This window comes from Balaenoptera acutorostrata, chromosome 11 (genome assembly GCF_949987535.1).
Source record: "Balaenoptera acutorostrata chromosome 11, mBalAcu1.1, whole genome shotgun sequence".
Taxonomy (NCBI): Eukaryota; Metazoa; Chordata; class Mammalia; order Artiodactyla; family Balaenopteridae; genus Balaenoptera; species Balaenoptera acutorostrata.
Genome location: NC_080074.1, coordinates 32,700,195 through 32,720,938, shown reverse-complemented (window position 1 = coordinate 32,720,938; position 20,744 = coordinate 32,700,195). Strand labels below are relative to the sequence as shown.

The 20,744-nt window shown below is 35.3% G+C and overlaps 1 protein-coding gene across 2 annotated transcripts in view; it reads right to left on the bottom strand.

Moving 5' to 3' along the window:
• Nucleotides 1–20,549: 20,549 nt before the first annotated feature.
• The window catches only part of C11H12orf50 (chromosome 11 C12orf50 homolog), a 31,808-nt gene continuing 31,613 nt past the window's right edge, over nt 20,550–20,744 (bottom strand). For both annotated transcript variants that reach the window (XM_028167402.2, XM_028167409.2), the window contains one exon: nt 20,550–20,603. In XM_028167402.2, coding sequence (XP_028023203.1) covers nt 20,578–20,603 — 26 coding nt within the window. In that variant the 3' untranslated portion in view covers nt 20,550–20,577. The remainder of the gene's footprint in view (nt 20,604–20,744) is intronic.

The window sequence follows — 20,744 nt, the reverse complement described above, 5'->3', positions numbered from 1 at the left end:
TACAGACTGAAAGTGAGGGGATGGAAAAAGATAATCCATGCAAATGGAAATCAGAAGAAAGCTGGAGTAGCAATTCTCATATCAGACAAAATAGACTTTAAAACAAAGACTATTACAAGAGACGAAGAAGGATACTACATAATGATCAAGGGATCAATCCAAGAAGAAGATATAACAATTGTAAATACTTATGCACCCAACATAGAAGAACCTCAATACATAAGGCAAGTGCTAACAGCCATAAAAGGGGAAATTGACACTAACACAATAATAGTAGGGAACTTTAACACCCCACTTTCACCAATGGACAGATCATCTAAAATGAAAATGAATAAGGAAACACAAGCTTTAAATGACACATGAAACAAGATGAACTTAATTGCTATTCATAGGACATTCCATCCAAAAACAACAGAATACACTTTCTTCTCAAGTGCTCATGGAACAATCTCCAGGATAGATCATATCTTGGTCACAAGCCTGGGTAAATTTAAGAAAATTGAAATCATATCATGTATCTTTTCCAGCCACAATGCTGTGAGACTAGATATCAATTACAGGAGAAACACTGTGAAAAATACAAACACATGGAGGCTAAACAATACATTACTAAATAACCAAGAGATCACTGAAGATATCAAGGAGGAAATCAAAAAATACCTAGAAAAAAATGACAATGAGAACACAATGACCCAAAACCTATGGGATGCAACAAAAGCTGTTCTAAGAGGCAAGTTTATAGCAATACAATCCTACCTCAAGAAACAAGAAAAATCTCAAATAAACAACCTAAACTTACACCTAAAACAATTAGAGAAAGAAGAACAAAAAAACCCGAAGGTTAGCAGAAGGAAAGAAATCATAAAGATCAGATCAGAAAGAAATGAAAAACAAATGAAGGAAACAGTAGCAAAGATTAATAAAATTAAAAGCTGGTTCTTTGAGAAGATAAACAAAATTGATAAACCATTAGCCAGACTCATCAAGAAAAAAAGGAAGAAGACTCAAATCAACAGAATTAGAAATGAAAAAGGAGAAGTAACAACTGACACTGCAGGAATACGAAGGATCATGAGAGATTACTACAAGCAACTCTATGCCAATAAAATGGACATCCTGGAAGAAATGGACAAATTCTTAGAAAAGCACAACCTTCCGAGACTGAACCAGGAAGAAATAGAAAATATAAACAAACCAATCACAAGCACTGAAATGGAAACTGTTCTGAAAAATCTTCCAACAAACAAAAGCCCAGGACCAGATGGCTTCACAGGCGAATTCTATCAAACATTTAGAGAAGAGCTAACACATATCCTTCTCAAACTCTTCCAAAATATAGCAGAGGGAGGAACACTCCGAAACTCATTCTACGAGGCCACCATCACCCTGATACCAAAACCAGATAAAGATGTCACAAAGAAAGAAAACTACAGGCCAATATCACTGATGAACATAGATGCAAAAATCCTCAACAAAATACTAGCAAACAGAATCCAACAGCATATTAAAAGGATCATATGCCATGATCAAGTGTGGTTTCTTCCAGGAATGCACGGATTCTTCAATATATGCAAATCAATCAATGTGATACACCACATTGACAAATTTAAGGATAAGAACCATATGATAATCTCAGTAGATGCAGAAAAACTTTCAACAAAATTCAACACCCACTTATGATAAAAACTCTCCAGAAAGTAGGCATAGAGGGAACCTACCTCAACATAATAAAGGCCATATATGAGAAAACCACAGCCAACATCATTCTCAACGGTGAAAAACTGAAACCATTTCCTCTAAGATCAGGAACAAGACTAAGTTGCCCACTCTCACCACTGTTATTCAACGTAATTTTGGAAGTTTTAGCCATGCCAATCTGTGAAGAAAAAGAAATAAAAGTAATCCAAATTGGAAAAGAAGAAGTAAAACTGTCATTGTTTGCAGATGACATGATACTACACACAGAGAATCCTAAAGATGCTCCCAGAAAACTACTAGAGCTAATCAATGAATTTGGTAAAGTAGCAGGATACAAAATTAATGCACAGAAATCTCTTGCATTCCTACACATTAATGACGAAAAATGTGAAAGAGAAATTAAGGAAACACTCCCATTTACCATTGCAACAAAAAGAATAAAATACCTAGGAATAAACCTTCCCAAAGAGCCAAAACAGCTGCATACAGAAAACTATAAGACACTGATGAAGGAAATTAAAGATGATACAAACAGATAGAGAGATATACCATGTTCTTGGATTGGAAGAATCAACATTGTGAAAATGACTATCGTACCCAAAGCAATCTACAGATTCAATACAATCCCTATCAAACTACCAATGGCATTTTTCACAGAACTAGAACAAAAAATTTCACAATTTGTATGCAAACACAAAAGACCCCAAATAGCCAAAGCAATCTTGAGAAAGAAAAACGGAGCTGGAGGAATCAGGCTCCCTGACTTCAGACTATATTACAAAGCGACAGTAATCGAGACAGTATGGTACTGGCACAAAATCAGAAATATAGATCAGTGGAACAGGACAGAAAGCCCAGAGGTAAACCCAGGCACATAAGGTCACCTTATTTTTGATAAAGGAGGCAAGAATATACAATGAAGAAAAGACAGCCTCTTCAATAAGTGGTGCTGGGAAAACTGGACAGCTACATGTAAAAGAATGAAATTAGAACATTCCCTAACACCATACACACACAACAAAACCCTCAAAATGGATGAAAGACCTAAATATAAGACTGGACACTATAAAATTATTAGAGGAAAACATAGGCAGAACACTCTATGACACAAATCAGAGCAAGATCCTTTTTGACCCACCTCCTAGAGAAATGGAAATAAAAACAAAAATAAACAAATGGGACCTAATGAAACTTAAAAGCTTTTGCACAGCAAAGGAAACCATAAACAAGATGAAAAGACAACTCTCAGAATGGAAGAAAATATTTGCAAAGGAAGCAACTGACACAAGATTAATCTCCAAAATTTACAAGCAGCTCATGCAGCTCAATATCACAAAAACAAACAACCCAATCCAAAAATGGGCAGAAGACCTAAATAGACATTTCTGCAAAGAAGACATACAGATTGCCAACAAACACATGAAAGGGGTTCAATATCACTAATCATTAGAGAAATGCAAATCAAAACTACAATGAGGTATCACCTGACACGAGTCAGAATGGCCATCATTAACAAATCTACAAACAATAAATGCTGGAGAGGGTGTGGAGAAAAGGGAACCCTCTTTCATTGTTGATGGGAATGTAAATTGATACAGCTACCATGGAGAACAGTATGGAGGTTCCTTAAAAACCTAAAAATAGAACTACCATATCACCCAGCAATCCCACTACTGGGCATATACCCTGAGAAAACCATAATTCAAAAAGAGACATGTACCACAATGTTCATTGCAGCACTATTTACAATAGCCAGGACGTGGAAGCAACCTAAGTGTCCATCGACAGATGAATGGATAAAGAAGATGTGGCACATATACACAATGGAATATTACCCAGCCATAAAAAGCAGTGAAATTGAGTTATTTCTAGTGAGGTGGATGGATCTAGAGTCTGTCATACAGAGTGAAGTAAGTCAGAAAGAGAAAAACAAATACCATATGCTAACAGATATTTATGGAATCTAAAAATAATGGTTCTGATGAAACTAGGGGCAGGACAGGAATAAAGACACAGGCATAGAGAATGGACTTGAGGACATGAGGGGGAATGGTAACCTGGGACGAAGCTGGGACGAAGTGAGAGAGTAGCATTGACATATATACACTACTAAATATAAAATAGACAGCTAGTGGGAAGCAGCTGCATAGCACAGGGAGATCAGCTCAGTGCTTTGTGACCACCTAGAGGGGCAGGATAGGGAAGGTGGGAGGGAGATGCAAGAGGGAGGGGATTTGGGGATATATGTATACATATAGCTGATTCACTTTGCTATACAGCAGAAATTAACACAACATTGTAAAGCAATTATACTCCAATAAAGTTGTTTAAAAAAATTAAAATAAATGTAGTAATTATAAGCATTAAAAAAACCCTTAATATATTATATAATCTTTACTTAAAAGTTACATAGATATGCATAGAAAACACACCATAAGGAAATGTCTAGATATTAGCAGTCATCTTGAAACTGTGAGATTACAGATAACTTTAATTCTCTTCCTTATATATGTTTATAATTTCCAATACAATAAGCAAATGTAAGTTCTAATTTTAACAGTAAAACTGTCTTCATGTGTAGCTTATTTAAAATAATGTATAAAACTTGTTTTTGAGTGCTGGAACTTCATATAGTAGAGGCATAATCATGAGGCAACTGGCATATCCAGACTCTGGTTTGCTGGTGTCTAAAAGAAAAATAATATCCTTACTTCAAAGGCAGAATCACATGAGGAAACCCTTTTATAATGTAATATACTATACAAATGTAAGAAATTTCCTTGATTGTACTATTAGGTTTAAAAAGGCAGATAAGGCAATATTTTCAGAAACTCGAGGTGTTCATTTATACTCAGACCATTAGGGAAAAAGTGAACAAAACTTCCAGCTGAGAAAGTGATTTAAAAGCTTATATTAATCCATGGTTCCTTCACTTTCATAATGAATGGTCATAGGGCACTGTTGGCTGGCTTGTGCCTGCTCATATGAGAGAAAACCCACGTGAATACACCAAGAGTGCTAAGATGATTCCAGTACTACAAAAATTGATTGAAAGTCTGATATGAACCAGGCATTATGCTAGTTATTAGGGTTATAAAAATGAGTAAGACAGATCATTATCTTTAAAGACTTTACAGTGTAGAAAATTTGGAGACAATTTCATGCATTTTTATTCTACCTTAATCTAGCATTGTATACATTTTTAACCTTTGAAGAACGTATCTTGATTATTGTAGTTCCTTTATTTGTTAAAATAGCTGAGGAGTGTAAGTTGTCCTCCATCCCCCACCATCGTAGACAAAGAGAGAAACACAGCAAAAGTCATGTTCTGAAGATACTACCCAGCAGCTGCATCAAAAGAGAGAATGTGTTCTCAATCCCACCAGTATCCAATTCTGTCTTTTATAAACTGGGTGATTAGTGGTGATAAGACCCAAGAACAACCTCTCTTTTCCGTACTCAAGGCACTATGAGACAGTGGCATTGTTTCCATTCTCTATGTAGCAATCAAAAACTAGCAAGTAGCAGACACAAATTCCGAACAGAGAGACATATAATGATTTTTAAAAACATTGTTCATTCCTATGTTCTCCCTTTGTTGTAACATGTACAAATTATATATCTTCAGACAGAACAGTCAGGACCTACAGTACCTCACTCTAGGAACACTGGTGACCATTTTTCCATGATGGCAAAAGAAGAGCTGTCACAAGACAAAAATCCAAAACATTTCTTAGCCTACGAGCAGGATTTTCCAAGGGCACCTCGGGATCCAGAGGGTGTCAAATTTCTCAGTTATATGTTATTGCTCCATGTAGCTCTCTTTAGGACAATCACAAAAATATGATTTATTTATGTGGTTAATTGATTTATGGCTTTCACATCCCCTCAACAATAAGTTTCATAAGAGCAGGGACCTGTTTGTTTGTTTGTTGTTTTTTTGGCTCACCGCTTAATCCCCGGTGTCTAGAACAGAGTTTGGCATGTAATTGGAGCCCAATAATAGCTGGTAAATAAATAAGGGGCAAAAAAAGGGACAGTGGCAGTTAACATTTATTGAAAACTTTCCATATACCAGACAGTGCTGAGCAGTCCACATACAGCTGCCCTGTGAGATAGGCATCCCATTATTCTCCTTACACAGGTGATGAAAAGGTATAGAGACAGAAGCTTAGAGAGGTGGGGTCCTTTGGCCAAGGTCACACAACTAGAAATGTGCATAGCCAGGGAAGTCCAAAAGTTAGCCTGGCTTAGTCTGGACTCATATTTTATCCATTCTGTTCTTTGTTCTTGTTTTCCTTTTAATCTTATGGAATGAATAGCCCCTTTTCTACTGTAATAGTACATTAAAGAAAGAACTAATGGTCAAATTATGTAAGTAGTTTTCACGTAAAGAAGCGATTTCAAGATGTAGGTTGTTCCTTAGCTAACTGTTCTACCTGAATCTTTAATAGACTAAAGTGAATTTCTCAGCTATAAGGGGAGTCCATATTATGTGGAATTTCCTAAAATAATCTGACCACAAATTCTGCAATATAATAACTTTCAGGACTTTTGTTCCACTTTGGGAATGTTTAAATTAAAACAGCAATATGTAAAATCACTTGAAATTAGAATTTACAAAGATTAAATATTTTCAGAAGACAACTAAACTATATAAGCATGTTAAAGGAACTATCCTATAGTTTACTCACTCTGATGGGAAATCTGGTCCATTATAACCACAAATTCGAATTTGGTATAAAATATCTTCTTATTATTACCTGTCCCATTAACATTCTTCTTCCCTGCTCCATCATTGTTAAACTTAATATAAACTGGCTCCAAGTTTCCAGTCTGGCATGTAAGGAGATTTAGAAGTTGCCACTCCATCCTAACAAGTAAAGCTGAACAGACTGAAAGTATCAACAACTCTTCTTAGATCTGGCAGAAAAGTGAAGTCACAGGGCAAACCATTGCCCCCAAAATTGGAAAGACAAATAGACAGATACAGAGAATCACAACTTATCAGAACAGAAACTCACTAGCAGACACCTCCTCAGGAACCAATACTGGGCTAGGAAAACCTTGAACTGCAGCTGATGAATTTCTGGAGGCTCAATGTGGACAACTCTGAGAGTTAGAACCTCCAGGGGGAGTTTTACCTCCAGGAGTCCTGCTATGTCCTCACAGTGAATATTGGAGAAAATGTTTCAGGCCAGGAAGGGGAAAATAACCACCTTGAATCCACCAGAGCATTCTGTTCTTCTTAACAAGTCCTTTACTACAGCCTAACATGCTGGGGTTTTATCAGAGCCTAACCAGCCTGGAGAGAGGGAAACAGCCAACTGCAGCTCACCCAAGTGGGGGAAAAAAACTGAGAAGCACGGGTAAAACTCACAGTCCAGGGGCACAGGCTCACAAAAAGACTGAGATCTAATCACAGGAGTATAGAAGGCTTGCCCTTCCCCCATACCTTACTCTACATTACAAAGGCCTTTTTCCTGCAGTTCCTCTTACACAGTCCATCATATCCATTTTTCAACAAAATTTATAAGGCACACTAAAAGGCAGAAAATGCAGTTTGAAAAGTATTTGAAAGTAGCTTTAACAGGAGTCAGATATAACAGGAATAATCAGGTCAAGAATTTTTAAAGCTATGATAAATATGCTAAAGGCTTTAGTGGAAAAAGTAGACAACATTCAAGAAACAGATGGATAATGTAAGCGGCGAGTTGGAAATTCTAAGAAAGAATCAAAAATAAATGCTAGAGATCAAAAACACTGTAACAGAAATAAAGCCCTTGATGGGCTCAATAGTAGACTTGAAATGACTGAAGAAAGACTCTCTGCATGACAGAAAACGATAAATGCTGCATGATCTCATTTATATGTGGATTCTTTAAAAAAAAACCTGAGCTCATAGATACAGAAAACAGATTGCTGGATGCCTGAGGAGGCGTGAAGGGGGTCAAAAGGTACAAATTTCCACTTACAAAATGAATATATTGAGTTGGCCAAAATGTTCATTCAGGTTTTCTGTAAGATGTTACGGAAAAACCCAAACAAACTTTTTGGCCAACCCAATATTATGAAGACGTACAGCATGATGAGTATAGTTAGTAATACTATATTGAGTATTTGAAAGTAGCTAGGAGAGTGGATCTTGAAAGTTCTCATCACCAGAAAAAACATTTTTGTAACTCGATGGTGATAGATGTTAACTGGATTTATCATGGTGATTGTTTTGCAATGAGAATCATTATGTTGTACACCTGAAACTAATATAATGTTATCTTAATTATAGCTCAATAAAAGAATAAAAGAATCTCTGTACTTAAGGATATGACAATAGAAACTTCCAAAACTGAAAAGCAAAAGGAAAAAAGAGTGAAACAAAAAAACAGAATATGCTAGAACTGTAGGACAACTAAAAATGTGTAAAAATGTGCATAATGAGAATACCAAAAAGGGAGGTGGGGGGAGGAAGGGAGGGAAGGAGGTGGGGAGGAAGGGAAGGAGGGTAGAAGGAAGGAAGGAAGGATTTGAAGTGATAATAACTGAGAATTTCCCCCAGATTAACGTCAGACACCAAACCACTGATCCAGGAAGCTCAGAGAAGAGAACATCAAGCAGGGTAAATGCAAAAAAAAAAAAAAAAAAAAAAAGACCTCACCTACTCATATCATATTCAAACTTCAGAAAATCAAAAATAAAAAATCTTGAAAGAAGTCAGAGGAGAAAAACACCTTACCTACAGAGGAGCAAAGATGAAAATTACACCTGACTTCTCCTCTGAAACCATGCAAGGAAGAAGAGAATGGGTGGGATGTTTAAAGTGTTGAGAAAAAAATTACCAACCTAGAATTCTGTATCCCAAAAAATTAGCCTTCAAAAAAGAAGGAGAAATAAAGACCTTCTCAGACAAAGAAAAATTGAGGGAATTTGTTGCCAGTAGACCTACCTTATAAGAAATGTTAAAAGAAGTTCTTCAGAGAGAGGGAAAATAATATAGGTCAGAAACTTGGATCTACATAAAGAAAGGAAGAGCATAGAAGAATGAATAAATGAAGATAAAATAAAGACTTTTACTTTTTCTTAATTTAACAGCAGTTTTTTCATAATAATAATAGCAATAAATGTATTGTTATGTATGCTTATGTATATATGTGTGTGTGTTTATGTAAGCTTATGCGTAAGTAAAATGAGTGACAGCAGTGATACAAGGGACGATAAGAAGGAATTAGGATTATTTTGTTTTTGTAAGGTACTTGCACTACCCATGTAGTAGTATAGTGTTATTTGAAAGTGAACTTAGATTCATTGCAAATGTATATTGCAAACTCTAGGGCAACCACTGAAAATATAGTTTTAAAAGGAGCATAATTAATGTGCTAAGAAAGGAAAGAACTTGCTAAAACTTTGAAGCAACCAAGATGTTCAGTAGGTGAGCAGATAAATAAACTGTGGTACATCAGACAATGGGATACTATTCAGCACAAAAAAGAAATGAACTATCAATCCATGAAAAGACATGGAGGAACTTTAAATGCATATTACTAAATAAAAGAAACCAAACTGAAAGGCTACATACTGTATGATTCCAACTATGTGACACTCTTGAAAAGTCAAAAAACTATGGGGACAGTAAAGGTTTTGAAGGGAGGGAATAGGCAGAGCACAGAGCTTTTTTAGGGCAGTGAAACTATTCTGTATGATATTGCAATAGTGGATACATGTCATTATACATTTGTCAAAACTCAGGACGTACAATGCCAAGACAATCCTAATGTAAACAATAGACTTTGGGTTATAGCAATGTTTCAGCATAGGTTCATCTATTATAACAAATGAACCACTATAGAGTGGGATGTGTGGCAGGGGACAGGTAATATATGGGAACTCTGTACCTTCTGTTCAATTTTGCCCTGAACCTAAAATTGCCCTAAAAATAAAATTTATTAATTAAAAAAAATTATTATAAACCATACCTCATCCTTCAAGAGCTAGGGTCTCTCTAGCTTTTAACAGGATGCAAACTAATAAACCAGTTCGTAACACTGAAAGCATTCTCTATTGTATTGAACAGTTGGAAAATAGGCAGGGGAAGACAGTCACTCAATTCTTCATTGCAAAAAAATTATTCTACATTAGCTACAGAGGTAGTTGAGAAAGAGATCTAGCAATGAAGGAACTAGAAGTGAAATAAGAATCACAAAGAAAAGAAGTAATGTAAGTGTTCTATAGAAACATGAAAAAGGATATAATGAAGGGTGAGACTGAAGTGGCAGCACGGTAATTTTGAAAACAGCAACATAAATACTTCATGCAACCTACTCACTATTTGTTTGATGATTATGAATTTTCATGTGTGTCATTTGACTTCTCTAATCCTTTCATCATAGGTATAAAGTGAAAATAATGATGAATATTCTACTCTCCTGGGTTAGGAGCTTTAAAATAGAGAAAATGCGAACTCCTTTGATATAGCATTTATTGAGCAGCACTTTATTTGTGCTCGTATCTGTCTATCTAACTGATCCTGAGTTTCTTGGGAGCAGGGATGATTTGTCCTCTTCAGCTCTCTAATCTTGCCATCTAGCATAGTGTCTGCTGTATAGTGAGCTTAATACATACTCATTAAATACAAGAAGACAGGAGGAAGGGCGGGAGAGAGGGAGGGAGGGGATAGAGGAGGGAAGGAGCCAAGAAGAGAGAGAACAAGGGATGTTACAAGGAAGAAAGAAGGGAGACAAGGAGGCATTAAGGAAGGATGGAAGGAAAGGAGGAAGTCTGGCTTTAATGATCCAAGAAAGAAAGAGAAAGTGGAACAAAATGTATAAATACCTAAAGTCCTAATCAAAGTTTTTCGTATATACGAGATAGGGGGACTGTGGTTGAAAGGAGCAAAGATATATAATTGATCTCACAGGTGAATGAAGTAAAGATAAAACGAGAACTTCAAATGGATGCAAATAATGAGTTATACTTATAGAACTTTGTAATCATGTGTGCCTAATTGGCTTTAATAGTTTTTTAGTCCATTTACCTCTTCAGGGTTTGGGGGCAATAAATTACAATGCATTTGTCTTGTATCCCTGTAAAAAATATAAACATTTATATATTTCTCTATTCCACAGGAAAAATGAGGCAGCAATTTTGACACATAATAATGTCATTCTATGAGCATCATATTTTAAATACCATTGTGAAGAAACATATCCTGATTGAATGTATTTTTAGCTTTATAAATAGCAGTTTAACAGAAGGTAAAGCAGTACCTAGAAAAACAGATATTCTGTGTCTCTGCCTCTGTATTTCTCACACAGACACACACACACACACACACACACACATATATACACACACACACACACCCGTTTTCAATTTGTTGATCAAAATAACTAAACTTCTCCAATAGATAATCACCCTCCCTCAAATTTAAATCTAGTATGTTAGCTCCTGGTAGTTTACTTATCTGTATCAGTACCTACTCTATTTTCTAACAAAAATAGATATACCACCTATTTTACACAAGTCTGTGTGTTCCTTTCACTCATATTCAAATAAATAAATATTTCTTTTTTCTCATTCTTTCCAGCAGACTCTAAAGTTTTATTAGTTTTGCTGTGACTCTGTACTTTCTTCCTTTATGCACTATTTCTTTTCTTGTTTTATTTCTTACATCTTCCTCTATTCCCTGTTGGAAAGAAGATTACCATCCCTGACTCAAGCACTCATGACCTACTGGACCCAACAGCTACAGCCGATTTAAGTAGGGCCTCAGGCAGTACTGTCACCTTTCTTATTAGGAGGCACATATACCAAAGCTGCAGCCTGGCCCTTGAGAGGAATACCAGATCTGAACTGGGACAAGCTGGGCTGCTCTGTTCTCTATCCTAATGTGATTAATTGCTGCCAGCATGATTTCAGCACGGGCATCCAGAGAAAAATATGCCCCAGAGTGTCCTTTGCTCCATCTGTCTTTATGCTTTTATTTTCAAATACTATAGAAGCCCCCAAGCTATGTTATAGCTTCTATGGATCCTTACAAACTGAAATAAATTATTTTTTCTTTATATAAAATGTCTTCGATGAAAAGGTTATGCTTTGTTTTTATTCCTGAAGACTCCTACTGCTAGCATCAGTGAGTTAGAAATAAATGTTCTCAAACTGTCTTATTGTGGTTTCTTCCTAGATGCATTTTCTGTTTGTGTGATACTGCTGACCTCTAGTGTTCAGAACACCAATATTTTCTTTAACTTCACTTGTGTTTAGTATTTTCAAACTTCATGGGTTTGGCTCTTCTTTTAGTGGAATCTGATAAAAATTCTAAGTTTAGTAATAAGCAAATGGCTGTCTTTTTAATATAAGTACTGAATCTGAGAATTAAGATTTGGGGTCTTTTTAAACTATGAATTGTTAGAAGAGATGTAAACATTTTCAGTTGTCATCACAGGCATTCCCTTTGAAGCATCTCAAACTGAACATAATCCAAAACCAAACTCCTTATTCCTCTTACAGTCGCCAGCCTGCCATTTGTAAATCTTGGAGGTAACCTTGAATTCTTTACTTCCCTCACCCTGCAAATCCATGAGAAATCCTATGGGTTCTACTGCTGAACACATCAGCATCCAGCCACTATTCACCCTCTTGCCACCGCCCTGTCCCAAGCCACATGCTCCCTCACTGGGATTATGGTGATAACCTTCTAACTGGTCTCTCCCAGGCTACAGCTCTCCTCCTACACGGAGTCTGTTAGCCTTAGCAGCCACCGTACTCCTTCAGAATAATGGAAGGCAGATCGTGGCATTCCTCTGCTCAGAACCTTCAGATGGCTTCCTGGGCTCTCAGAGAAAAGGCTGAAGTCTAGAGATGACAGCAAATGCCCATCTGACCTGCCTCCACAGCCCACCTCTCTAACTCCGTCGTTCACAACACTCCCTTTCTCTCTCTTTCCCTTCCATCCAGCCACACTGGCTTCTTGGCTATTTCTTAAACAAAGACACTGACCAAGATGACCTGAAAGTTCTCCTCAGCTTGGCTAAAGTTTAGACAGTGTTCTTCCTGCCTCTAGGACTTTTGACTTCCCTTTCCTAGTGTTATTCACTTTGCAAAGCATCCAAATGAAAATGTGAACCCTCCATGACCGTTTTATAACAACAAAGAAGAAAATTAGTGTTTACAAGACTGAACACAGAGGTTGAGAACATAGATTCTAGAATCAGAAAGACTTAGGTACAAAAAGGAGCGTTACACTTATTGTCTATTGACTCGAGTTACTGAGAAATTTGGAATCACAGCATTCTCATTTATAAGGTGGAAAGGTAAAATTAATGCATATTTGAAAGAATATTATGATCATTAATAATATAATTATTAAGAATTAATAATAATAATACATGTAATTCACTTAGCATATGCCTACCATGGAGTAAGCACTCTATAAAGTTTTGCTATTACTGTTGGTGTTATTGCTGTTATTATTTGCAGAATCACAATCAACATATAACACTTCAATAAAATATAACTTTTGCTAGAGATAAAAGTTATTAATAATTATAGTATTATGGATTTTATTATAATTTATTTTTTTTTTTTTTTTTTACCTAAAATATTCAGATTATTTTTATTTATTTATTTATTTATTTATTTATTTTTTTCCACAACTTTAGAAAAATACTAAGGCTTGTTAATTATTAAATGCTCTAATCTGTTTTTCTCCTTAAAAACCATTTTGTTTCATTTTCTGATAGACTGTAATCTTGTTAAAGACAGAGATTGAGTCTCCTTCATTTGATTCAGCATCCTTATCGCCTACTGTGTGTCAGCCATCATTCTAGGCTCAGAGAAATCAATAATAAACTAAAAAGAAAAAGTCCTTACCTTCATGATGCTTTATTCTTAAGGATAAAAACTGGCAATAAACAAACAAACATACAATAGGTATATTATATAGTTAGTGGGATGTCACCAATACCTTGAATAGGAACTGGTTCAGAATAGGCACTCAATTAATATGAATTAAATTTAATTTGATTATGTTAAATTATTTTGTTATTACATAGAGAATATGCAGAGGTGTGCTGGAGTGAGTGCTTTCCAGCTCAGGAGAGCCAGTTGTGTGCATTCCTTCCTAATTCTGTGTTCAGTGACTTCGATTTGGTAGCTTTAAATCAACCATGGTGAGAGTTTTTACACTACAGAAATCACCAATGCTACAGACTGAAGCTGTTTTTCTTGAGAATCAGTTGTCAAACATTTATCAGCACACCACTGGATAAAGGCTGACAAAGTGTGGAATCTGAATTTTATGCACTTCTGAAAATAAATAACCCTTAATACATCACATTAATACATTAACATATATTAATATAATAGCACGTTAATATGTTAATGTTTCAGAGAGTCAAATTTACAAATTATATAACACAATGCTAGTCTGAAGATGATTCAAAAATATATACTTAGTTAAATGGAGCTATTTTCTCCCAATAATGAGTAACCATCTCTTGATTATTCAGGCCCATGCAAGAAGCAATAATGTAGATAACCTATAAAATCAACCAACTAACAAATGTTCTCTCTATAATTTTAAATATAGCTTTTTGATAAAACAATTTGCATTTTGAATAAGAATTTATATAGTATGATGAAAGCAATTTTATATCCTTTAAACATAACCCACTAGCTATGGAGGGAAAAAAGAAGCTTCTGGATGTCAGGAGGGAGCAAATTTCAAATTATTTCCCTGTGGAATGCAGACCTATAGTGCCCTGGGCTAGAAATGTCCCGGGGCCGCATGCCTGGGGAGTATAAATTATTAAATCATAATTTTAAAAAGAAAACTAAGAAGGAATCTTTTAAAAATTCTCCTACAACTTATGACTTGGTATTTAATTTTTAATGGTATAATGTATCAAATTTATTTCATTCTTATTGTGTTTTATATATATATATTCCTATTAAAATTGGATATAGATTTGTTTTTGAATCAAAAATATAAGAAAGGGAAACATTTCTGCATCCTTAGTTATCAGATCTCACAGGAAAGGAGCAAGTGAGTCTGAGAATTATCATTCTGTTCTCAAAAACAACTTCAAACTGTATTTCTAGCCTATGCTCCAGCAGAAATATACAGATTTTATTATACTAAGTTGCTGCTTAATATCAGGCAAAGTAAATATCAGATTAAGTCCTAAGAGTATGGTCACATTATTTCTATTATATTGATCAACAAGTAGTGGTAACCTGTCAGATAATTTCCAGTAATAATAAATGAGTATTATTTATTGAAAACCACCTCTATCCCAGACACAACTCTTAGCACTTCATATATTATCTCTAATGCCCATAACAACTCTATCAGGAAGGTGTTATTACAAATGAGGACATTTATGCACAGAGAGACTAAGTATTTCCTCCTAGGCCAAATGACTAGCAAAAGGCAAAGCCAGGAGCCTAAAAATGTCCTCTGGCTCCAAAGCCCATGTGAGTTTATTGAACTCCTTGGCAATTACCTACTCTTCTTGATAATCACCCTTAATTTGTTCTATGGCAGCTTTTCCCTGGGGGAAAGAACATAAATATCAACTTGGCAATAGGGACAATTATCTTCACAAACACTGCCATCCAAAGCCAACCCAAAGCAGATTGAATTGGAACCAGAAGTTCTCCCAGCCTACTGTGGATGATCTGTTCTGATTAGCTTGCAAATGGTACAAATTGTCCTGAGTTTATGCCAGGAGCAAAGTAGAAGTTGTGGCTTTTATTTTTTCAGGCAGTTTAAACTCCAATTTGTGACAAAATAATTGTAAGTAGAAAGAAACTGATTTCCAGGTCAAATGGCAGCCTCTGGTAAAAGGAGCCAAAATTCATTTTCAAAGGAAATGCTGTCTATAGAAAACTTTTCTTAAAGATAGCATAGATATGTCCTAAGATTAGAGGTGAAAACAAGCTATTTGGATCCCTCAAGTAAATCTAAGAGGATTTAGGTAAAAATGTAAAATAGTCCTATTGTAAGATAAGAAGTTATTCACATCAAAGGAATAAAGGCTTTTAAATAAGAGAAATAAAACACAGCCCCTTAAGTGATAAATGCAAGAGGACTAGTGCCTAATTTTTATAAATGTGCCCTTGTTTATTTGGAAAGTATATTTAGGGGGTTCTTGTGACTTTAGGAGTGGAACATACTTGCCTGTCCCTCTTCCCGCCTTCCTTTACCCAAATATTGGCAAGCATAGCAGTAAAGAGAGGTTTATCAAACTTTTCCTTCAGTGGTACATTTCTAAATAGTCTATGACTCACGTATACATTCAACAAGCAGTTTCTGTAGAGTTTAAGTTTTGCCTGTGCCATTGTGTTTGATTCATTTGAAATTTACTTCTTGTGTGATATTAGGGATCCATTGTCTTTTTTTTCTTTAGGGATACTCAATTTCCCAAAACATTTATTTAATAACCTCTTCTTTCTCTACTGATCTACAATACCATTTCTGCCATATGTCAGATTTACATAGATAGGTAGGTTGGTTTTCTAGGCTCTCTGTTCTCTTCGATTTTGCCTCAGATATCATAATAATGTCAATAGTATGCTGTAGCAGATATAAAATATAGTTTTATAATATTAGATAGCTTTAGAGCAAATCGTGATATATGACAGGCAAAGCCCCACACTTTATTCTCTGTTGGTAGTATCTTGGTTATTCTTAAGGCTTTGGAATTTCATATTAGTTTCAGAATAAGCTTGTCAAGTTTCATGAAAAAAGTCTGTTAGGATTTTGATTGACATGATATCATGACTAGGTCAATTTGCAGACAATTGACATTTAACATATTGTGTTTGTCTATCCATGATTATGGTATAGCATTTCATTTATTTTTTTTAGGTGTTGTTAGTAACTTTCATTAAAGTTTTATAGATTTATGCATGAAATTCTTGCCCATTCATGAGTCAGTTACTTAAAATAAATTTCTTTCTCTTTACACACACACACACACACACACACACACACCCCATTGGTCATGTTTCTCTGGAGAACCCTAATAAAAATTTTGGTACTGAGAGTGACTCTGTGGGAACATAACCTAAGGATACGTTTTCTGAATTGGTTCTAGGGTTTCTGCCCTTGGATCTCTAATCTAATTAGTTTTAAAGGCACTAATTACTCTATTTCTAGCAGTAGAGCATTGATAATTAATGGTGTGATGTGGCAATAGAAATATGCAAAAATGTCACCATTGGATACTCATAATCAAACACTTCTATGGGGCAAGGATCTAGGTGATCATGTATATGATACTTTTGAGCATTTTTGTCAAACTAACAAATATAATGAGATTGGCTGGTTGTTCCTAATGTCACTGAACAAAATGAAAAAAAGAAAAAAAATGAACTCAGGAAATTGAATATTTAAAAACAAACAAACAAAAAAGGAACAAAGAGTACCACTCACCATCCAGTTATACTAAGGGTTAAATCACAACCCACGGCAGTCACCCACTGACAGAGCATGCCCTGAGAGGAATTCAGGATGGAGAAAACAGGATGAGACATTCTGAGCTTTGGAATAAACAGACCCCTAGATAGTTAGATATATATCTCAGGAAGAACTTCAATAATCCCAGATTCTTGCATCTTCCCATACATAGAAAAGCAGTAAAATCATTTGTTCTTTGTGATTAGCAGTAATCTTTTACTAAGATATATGCATGATTGATTACGTTTTTTCTAACCAAAAAATTCATATTATATACTGGCTTCTCCCCTGCTTCTTCAGAGCTGGTTACTCAGAGGTACTGAGAAGCTATCTCCCAGGTGATAGTCCTCAGTAAGACCCTGAATAAAACTTAAATTCACAACACTCATGTGCATTTTTCTTTACATTGACAAATTCCTAGCTCATACATCACATAGAAAGTGAAACCTGAAAGTTTCTATGTCTGCCCCGAAAGAAGGCTCTTTATTTGTCATAGGCACAGGGTTGAGAATGCTGGAAAACAAACCTAAAATCTCATCCTGGAGTGACTGAATTACAATGCAAATTGAATTCACAGGCTCACAGGGTATTTACTGTTACAAGTATGGCATTGATTGCGAAGGAACATAATCCTGAAAGTTGAAATAGTGACATATAGGAAGACTTTGATGAAACTGGGAACCATAAGGAAGTATGCTACACTCCAAAGTAACTGCTTGAGTTTTCTAATTTATACAGACAAAAGTCCAAGGAATATGTGTGGGAATGAATTTTAAAGATGTGGAATAATCATGGAAGGAACATAGAATTGGATCAAGCCAAATTTGTTGATATGGGCCCACTAAGCAGATGTTCTGCACTTAGTTGCAGCTTAGGAAATTAGAAAGGGTTCTAATTGGTTGGTTGGTTGGTTGGTTGGTTGGCTGGTTTAAATATGGACTAAAAGGTAGTCCAGAGTGAGCAAATCTAGAGTGAGTCCAGACCTGCCTTGATTTATTGTAGAAGAAGGGATTTAAATGTTTAGAGAGATTGGAGTGTTAGAGTACATTTGTCACTTAAAATCTACTCACCCACCCTGGAAGGGTCCCAGAGCCACCTTTGTGTCCTCCCAAAATTCATATGTTTTTGAAGGCCTAACCCCCAATGCCTCAGAATGTGACCTTATTTGGATATAAGGTCTGTACAGAGGTAATCCAGTTAAAATTAGGTCACTTGAATGGGCCCTAATCCAACATGACTGTGTCCTTATAAAAGAATAAATATGAACACAGAAACACACATTAAGGGAAGATGATACGAAGAGACACAAGGAGAAAACAGTGATCTATAAGCCAAGAAGACAGTCCTGCAATAGATCCTTCAGAAAAAACCAACCCACTGACACCTTGATTTCAGACTTCTAGCCTCCAGATTTGTGAGACAATAAATTTCTGTTGAGTCACTCAGTTTGTGGTACTTTATTATAGCAGCCCTAGCTAACTAACATACTAAACACCCAATAAATGCTATTTTTATTATTATTTTTATTACTGTTGCGTTTTGAAAAGAGTAGAATCATTGAACACCAGTGAAATTCATTGAAAGTTTTTGTATGTGCCAGATAAGCAACTGCCCAACAGTGGCACTGTGGAATTTAAGCTTAAATGCACTCCTTGTATGTTTAGGAGTCAGTAAGCATTGCATCTTGCTGGCTTCCAAATGTTTGGTTGTCCACTTATCTTTATCATCCCCTATCTTTTCTTATTTTGGGGTTTGTTATCTTCTTCCTTCCTGGTTACTGGTTTACCCCCATTTAAACCAAGTGCCCTTTCTCTAAATCACAAACATTAAAACAAGGTTGATTAATGCCACTGTCTGACTTGGTCCTTTAGACAAAGTTTATCATAATAAAAATGTACATTTTTTCAGGAATTATACATGTACACATTCAGAAGAATCACATTCAAGCCTTCCTTTATATTTTCCTCTTTCCTCATTGATTCTTCAGCATTTGGCATGCAATGCAGATACACACTGAGAATCTGTACTTCAAGAAAGAGATCTTGAATTTCCTTCTTTGAACCCCTCCTTCTTCATCACTAGTTGAAAAGTTTTAAAAGGACACAGATCTGTCTGTTGAATGGAATTATAGGCTGTTTCCTATCACCTTCCATCTAGACAGCTTTTCAACTCAGCTCTTTTCTTACATCCCTCTCCAACTATCTTACCAAGATATTTTGCTGACACAATTTTCATTTCTATCTGCTCTATCTGTAAAAAAACCAAAGTGACTATAACCTCAAGTTTTTGCAAGTGTGGAGACAGAGCACCATTAGAAGCCAGAAACTAGGGTTTATTATTCCACAAGCTGGAATCACACCATATAAAATGTTTTAAAATAAAATATGTCTAAGAACCCTGATTGCCTCCCTTCCCCAATAAATATTGAACAAGAAGCTACCAATAACCACAAGATGCATGCAAATATAAATACAGGGTGTTCTAAAGTCTTAGTGAAGTTCTGAGCCTTCATAAACTCAGAAGTATAAGTGTTACAAACTTAGAAAAACATCATTTGAGAGGTTAATTACTTATACTGCTCTCATACTTTTTTTTTTCTTAATTGGGGTATAGTTGTTACATTTGTAAGCATTTATACTTCTGGAGTTTACTGAAGCCTTAAAAGCTCACTCTAGACTGTGGATACCATGTTACTAATTCACTTTTTTTTTTTTTTCCTTTTACAAGTTCTTTTCTCCAGTATGATCATATAATTTTTGTTTTCATGGTAGGAAAATGTTTATTTTTCAGTTTTGAATGTAGCACATTTCAGCAGATAGATTTTGTAGTTGCCAATTAAAAGACATTGTTCAGCAACTGCCCTGAATAATAAACCAATCTTTGTCTCTTTCTACAACACATTGAAGTGTATTTCTATTAGAATTCCTCTCATACTCACCACCAAACTGTAATCCTGGGACTTCATTGAATTTGTTTACATTTTATCTGTAACTATCACCCACGCCCAGCTTAAAATCTAGGTAAAGAAAGAAAATGTGAGGTTTCTTCCTTAAAGAATATTGCAAAATAGAAATCAAAGGCACAGTTTTACTCCTCAATCTGTGCAATCTTAGTTTACAATTAAAGAATGATTTTAATTGTCAAACTTTTAAATTTTATTAAATGTTTGTGGCAATGCACTGAATGAATTCCAGACCTATATAAATACACAGGCAGCTGTTTGTAATTTGCATTTTTATCAGTTTTGAAAAAGCACAATGTACTTCCTGCATCTTATTTTCAGAATTTGCAATTATCATCTTTGGCTATCCAGTATACAGTATGGAGTACTTGAGTATCTCATTCTTTGAATTTTCATTTTGATTGTAAACCAGATGATCTCTGGCACTTTTCTCATTATTCTCTTCTTTCAACCTCCAGGTTTACTTGCTCCCATTTCTTCTTGGCTCTAATAATAAAATAGAAAAAATATTTCAATTATTTTCTTTTTCAGCATTTTTCAGGGTACCAAAAATTTGCATTTCTTTTGCTAATCACTTACCATAAATCTAAAGACAAAACAAAAACTAAGCTTATTGTTCTAATTCAT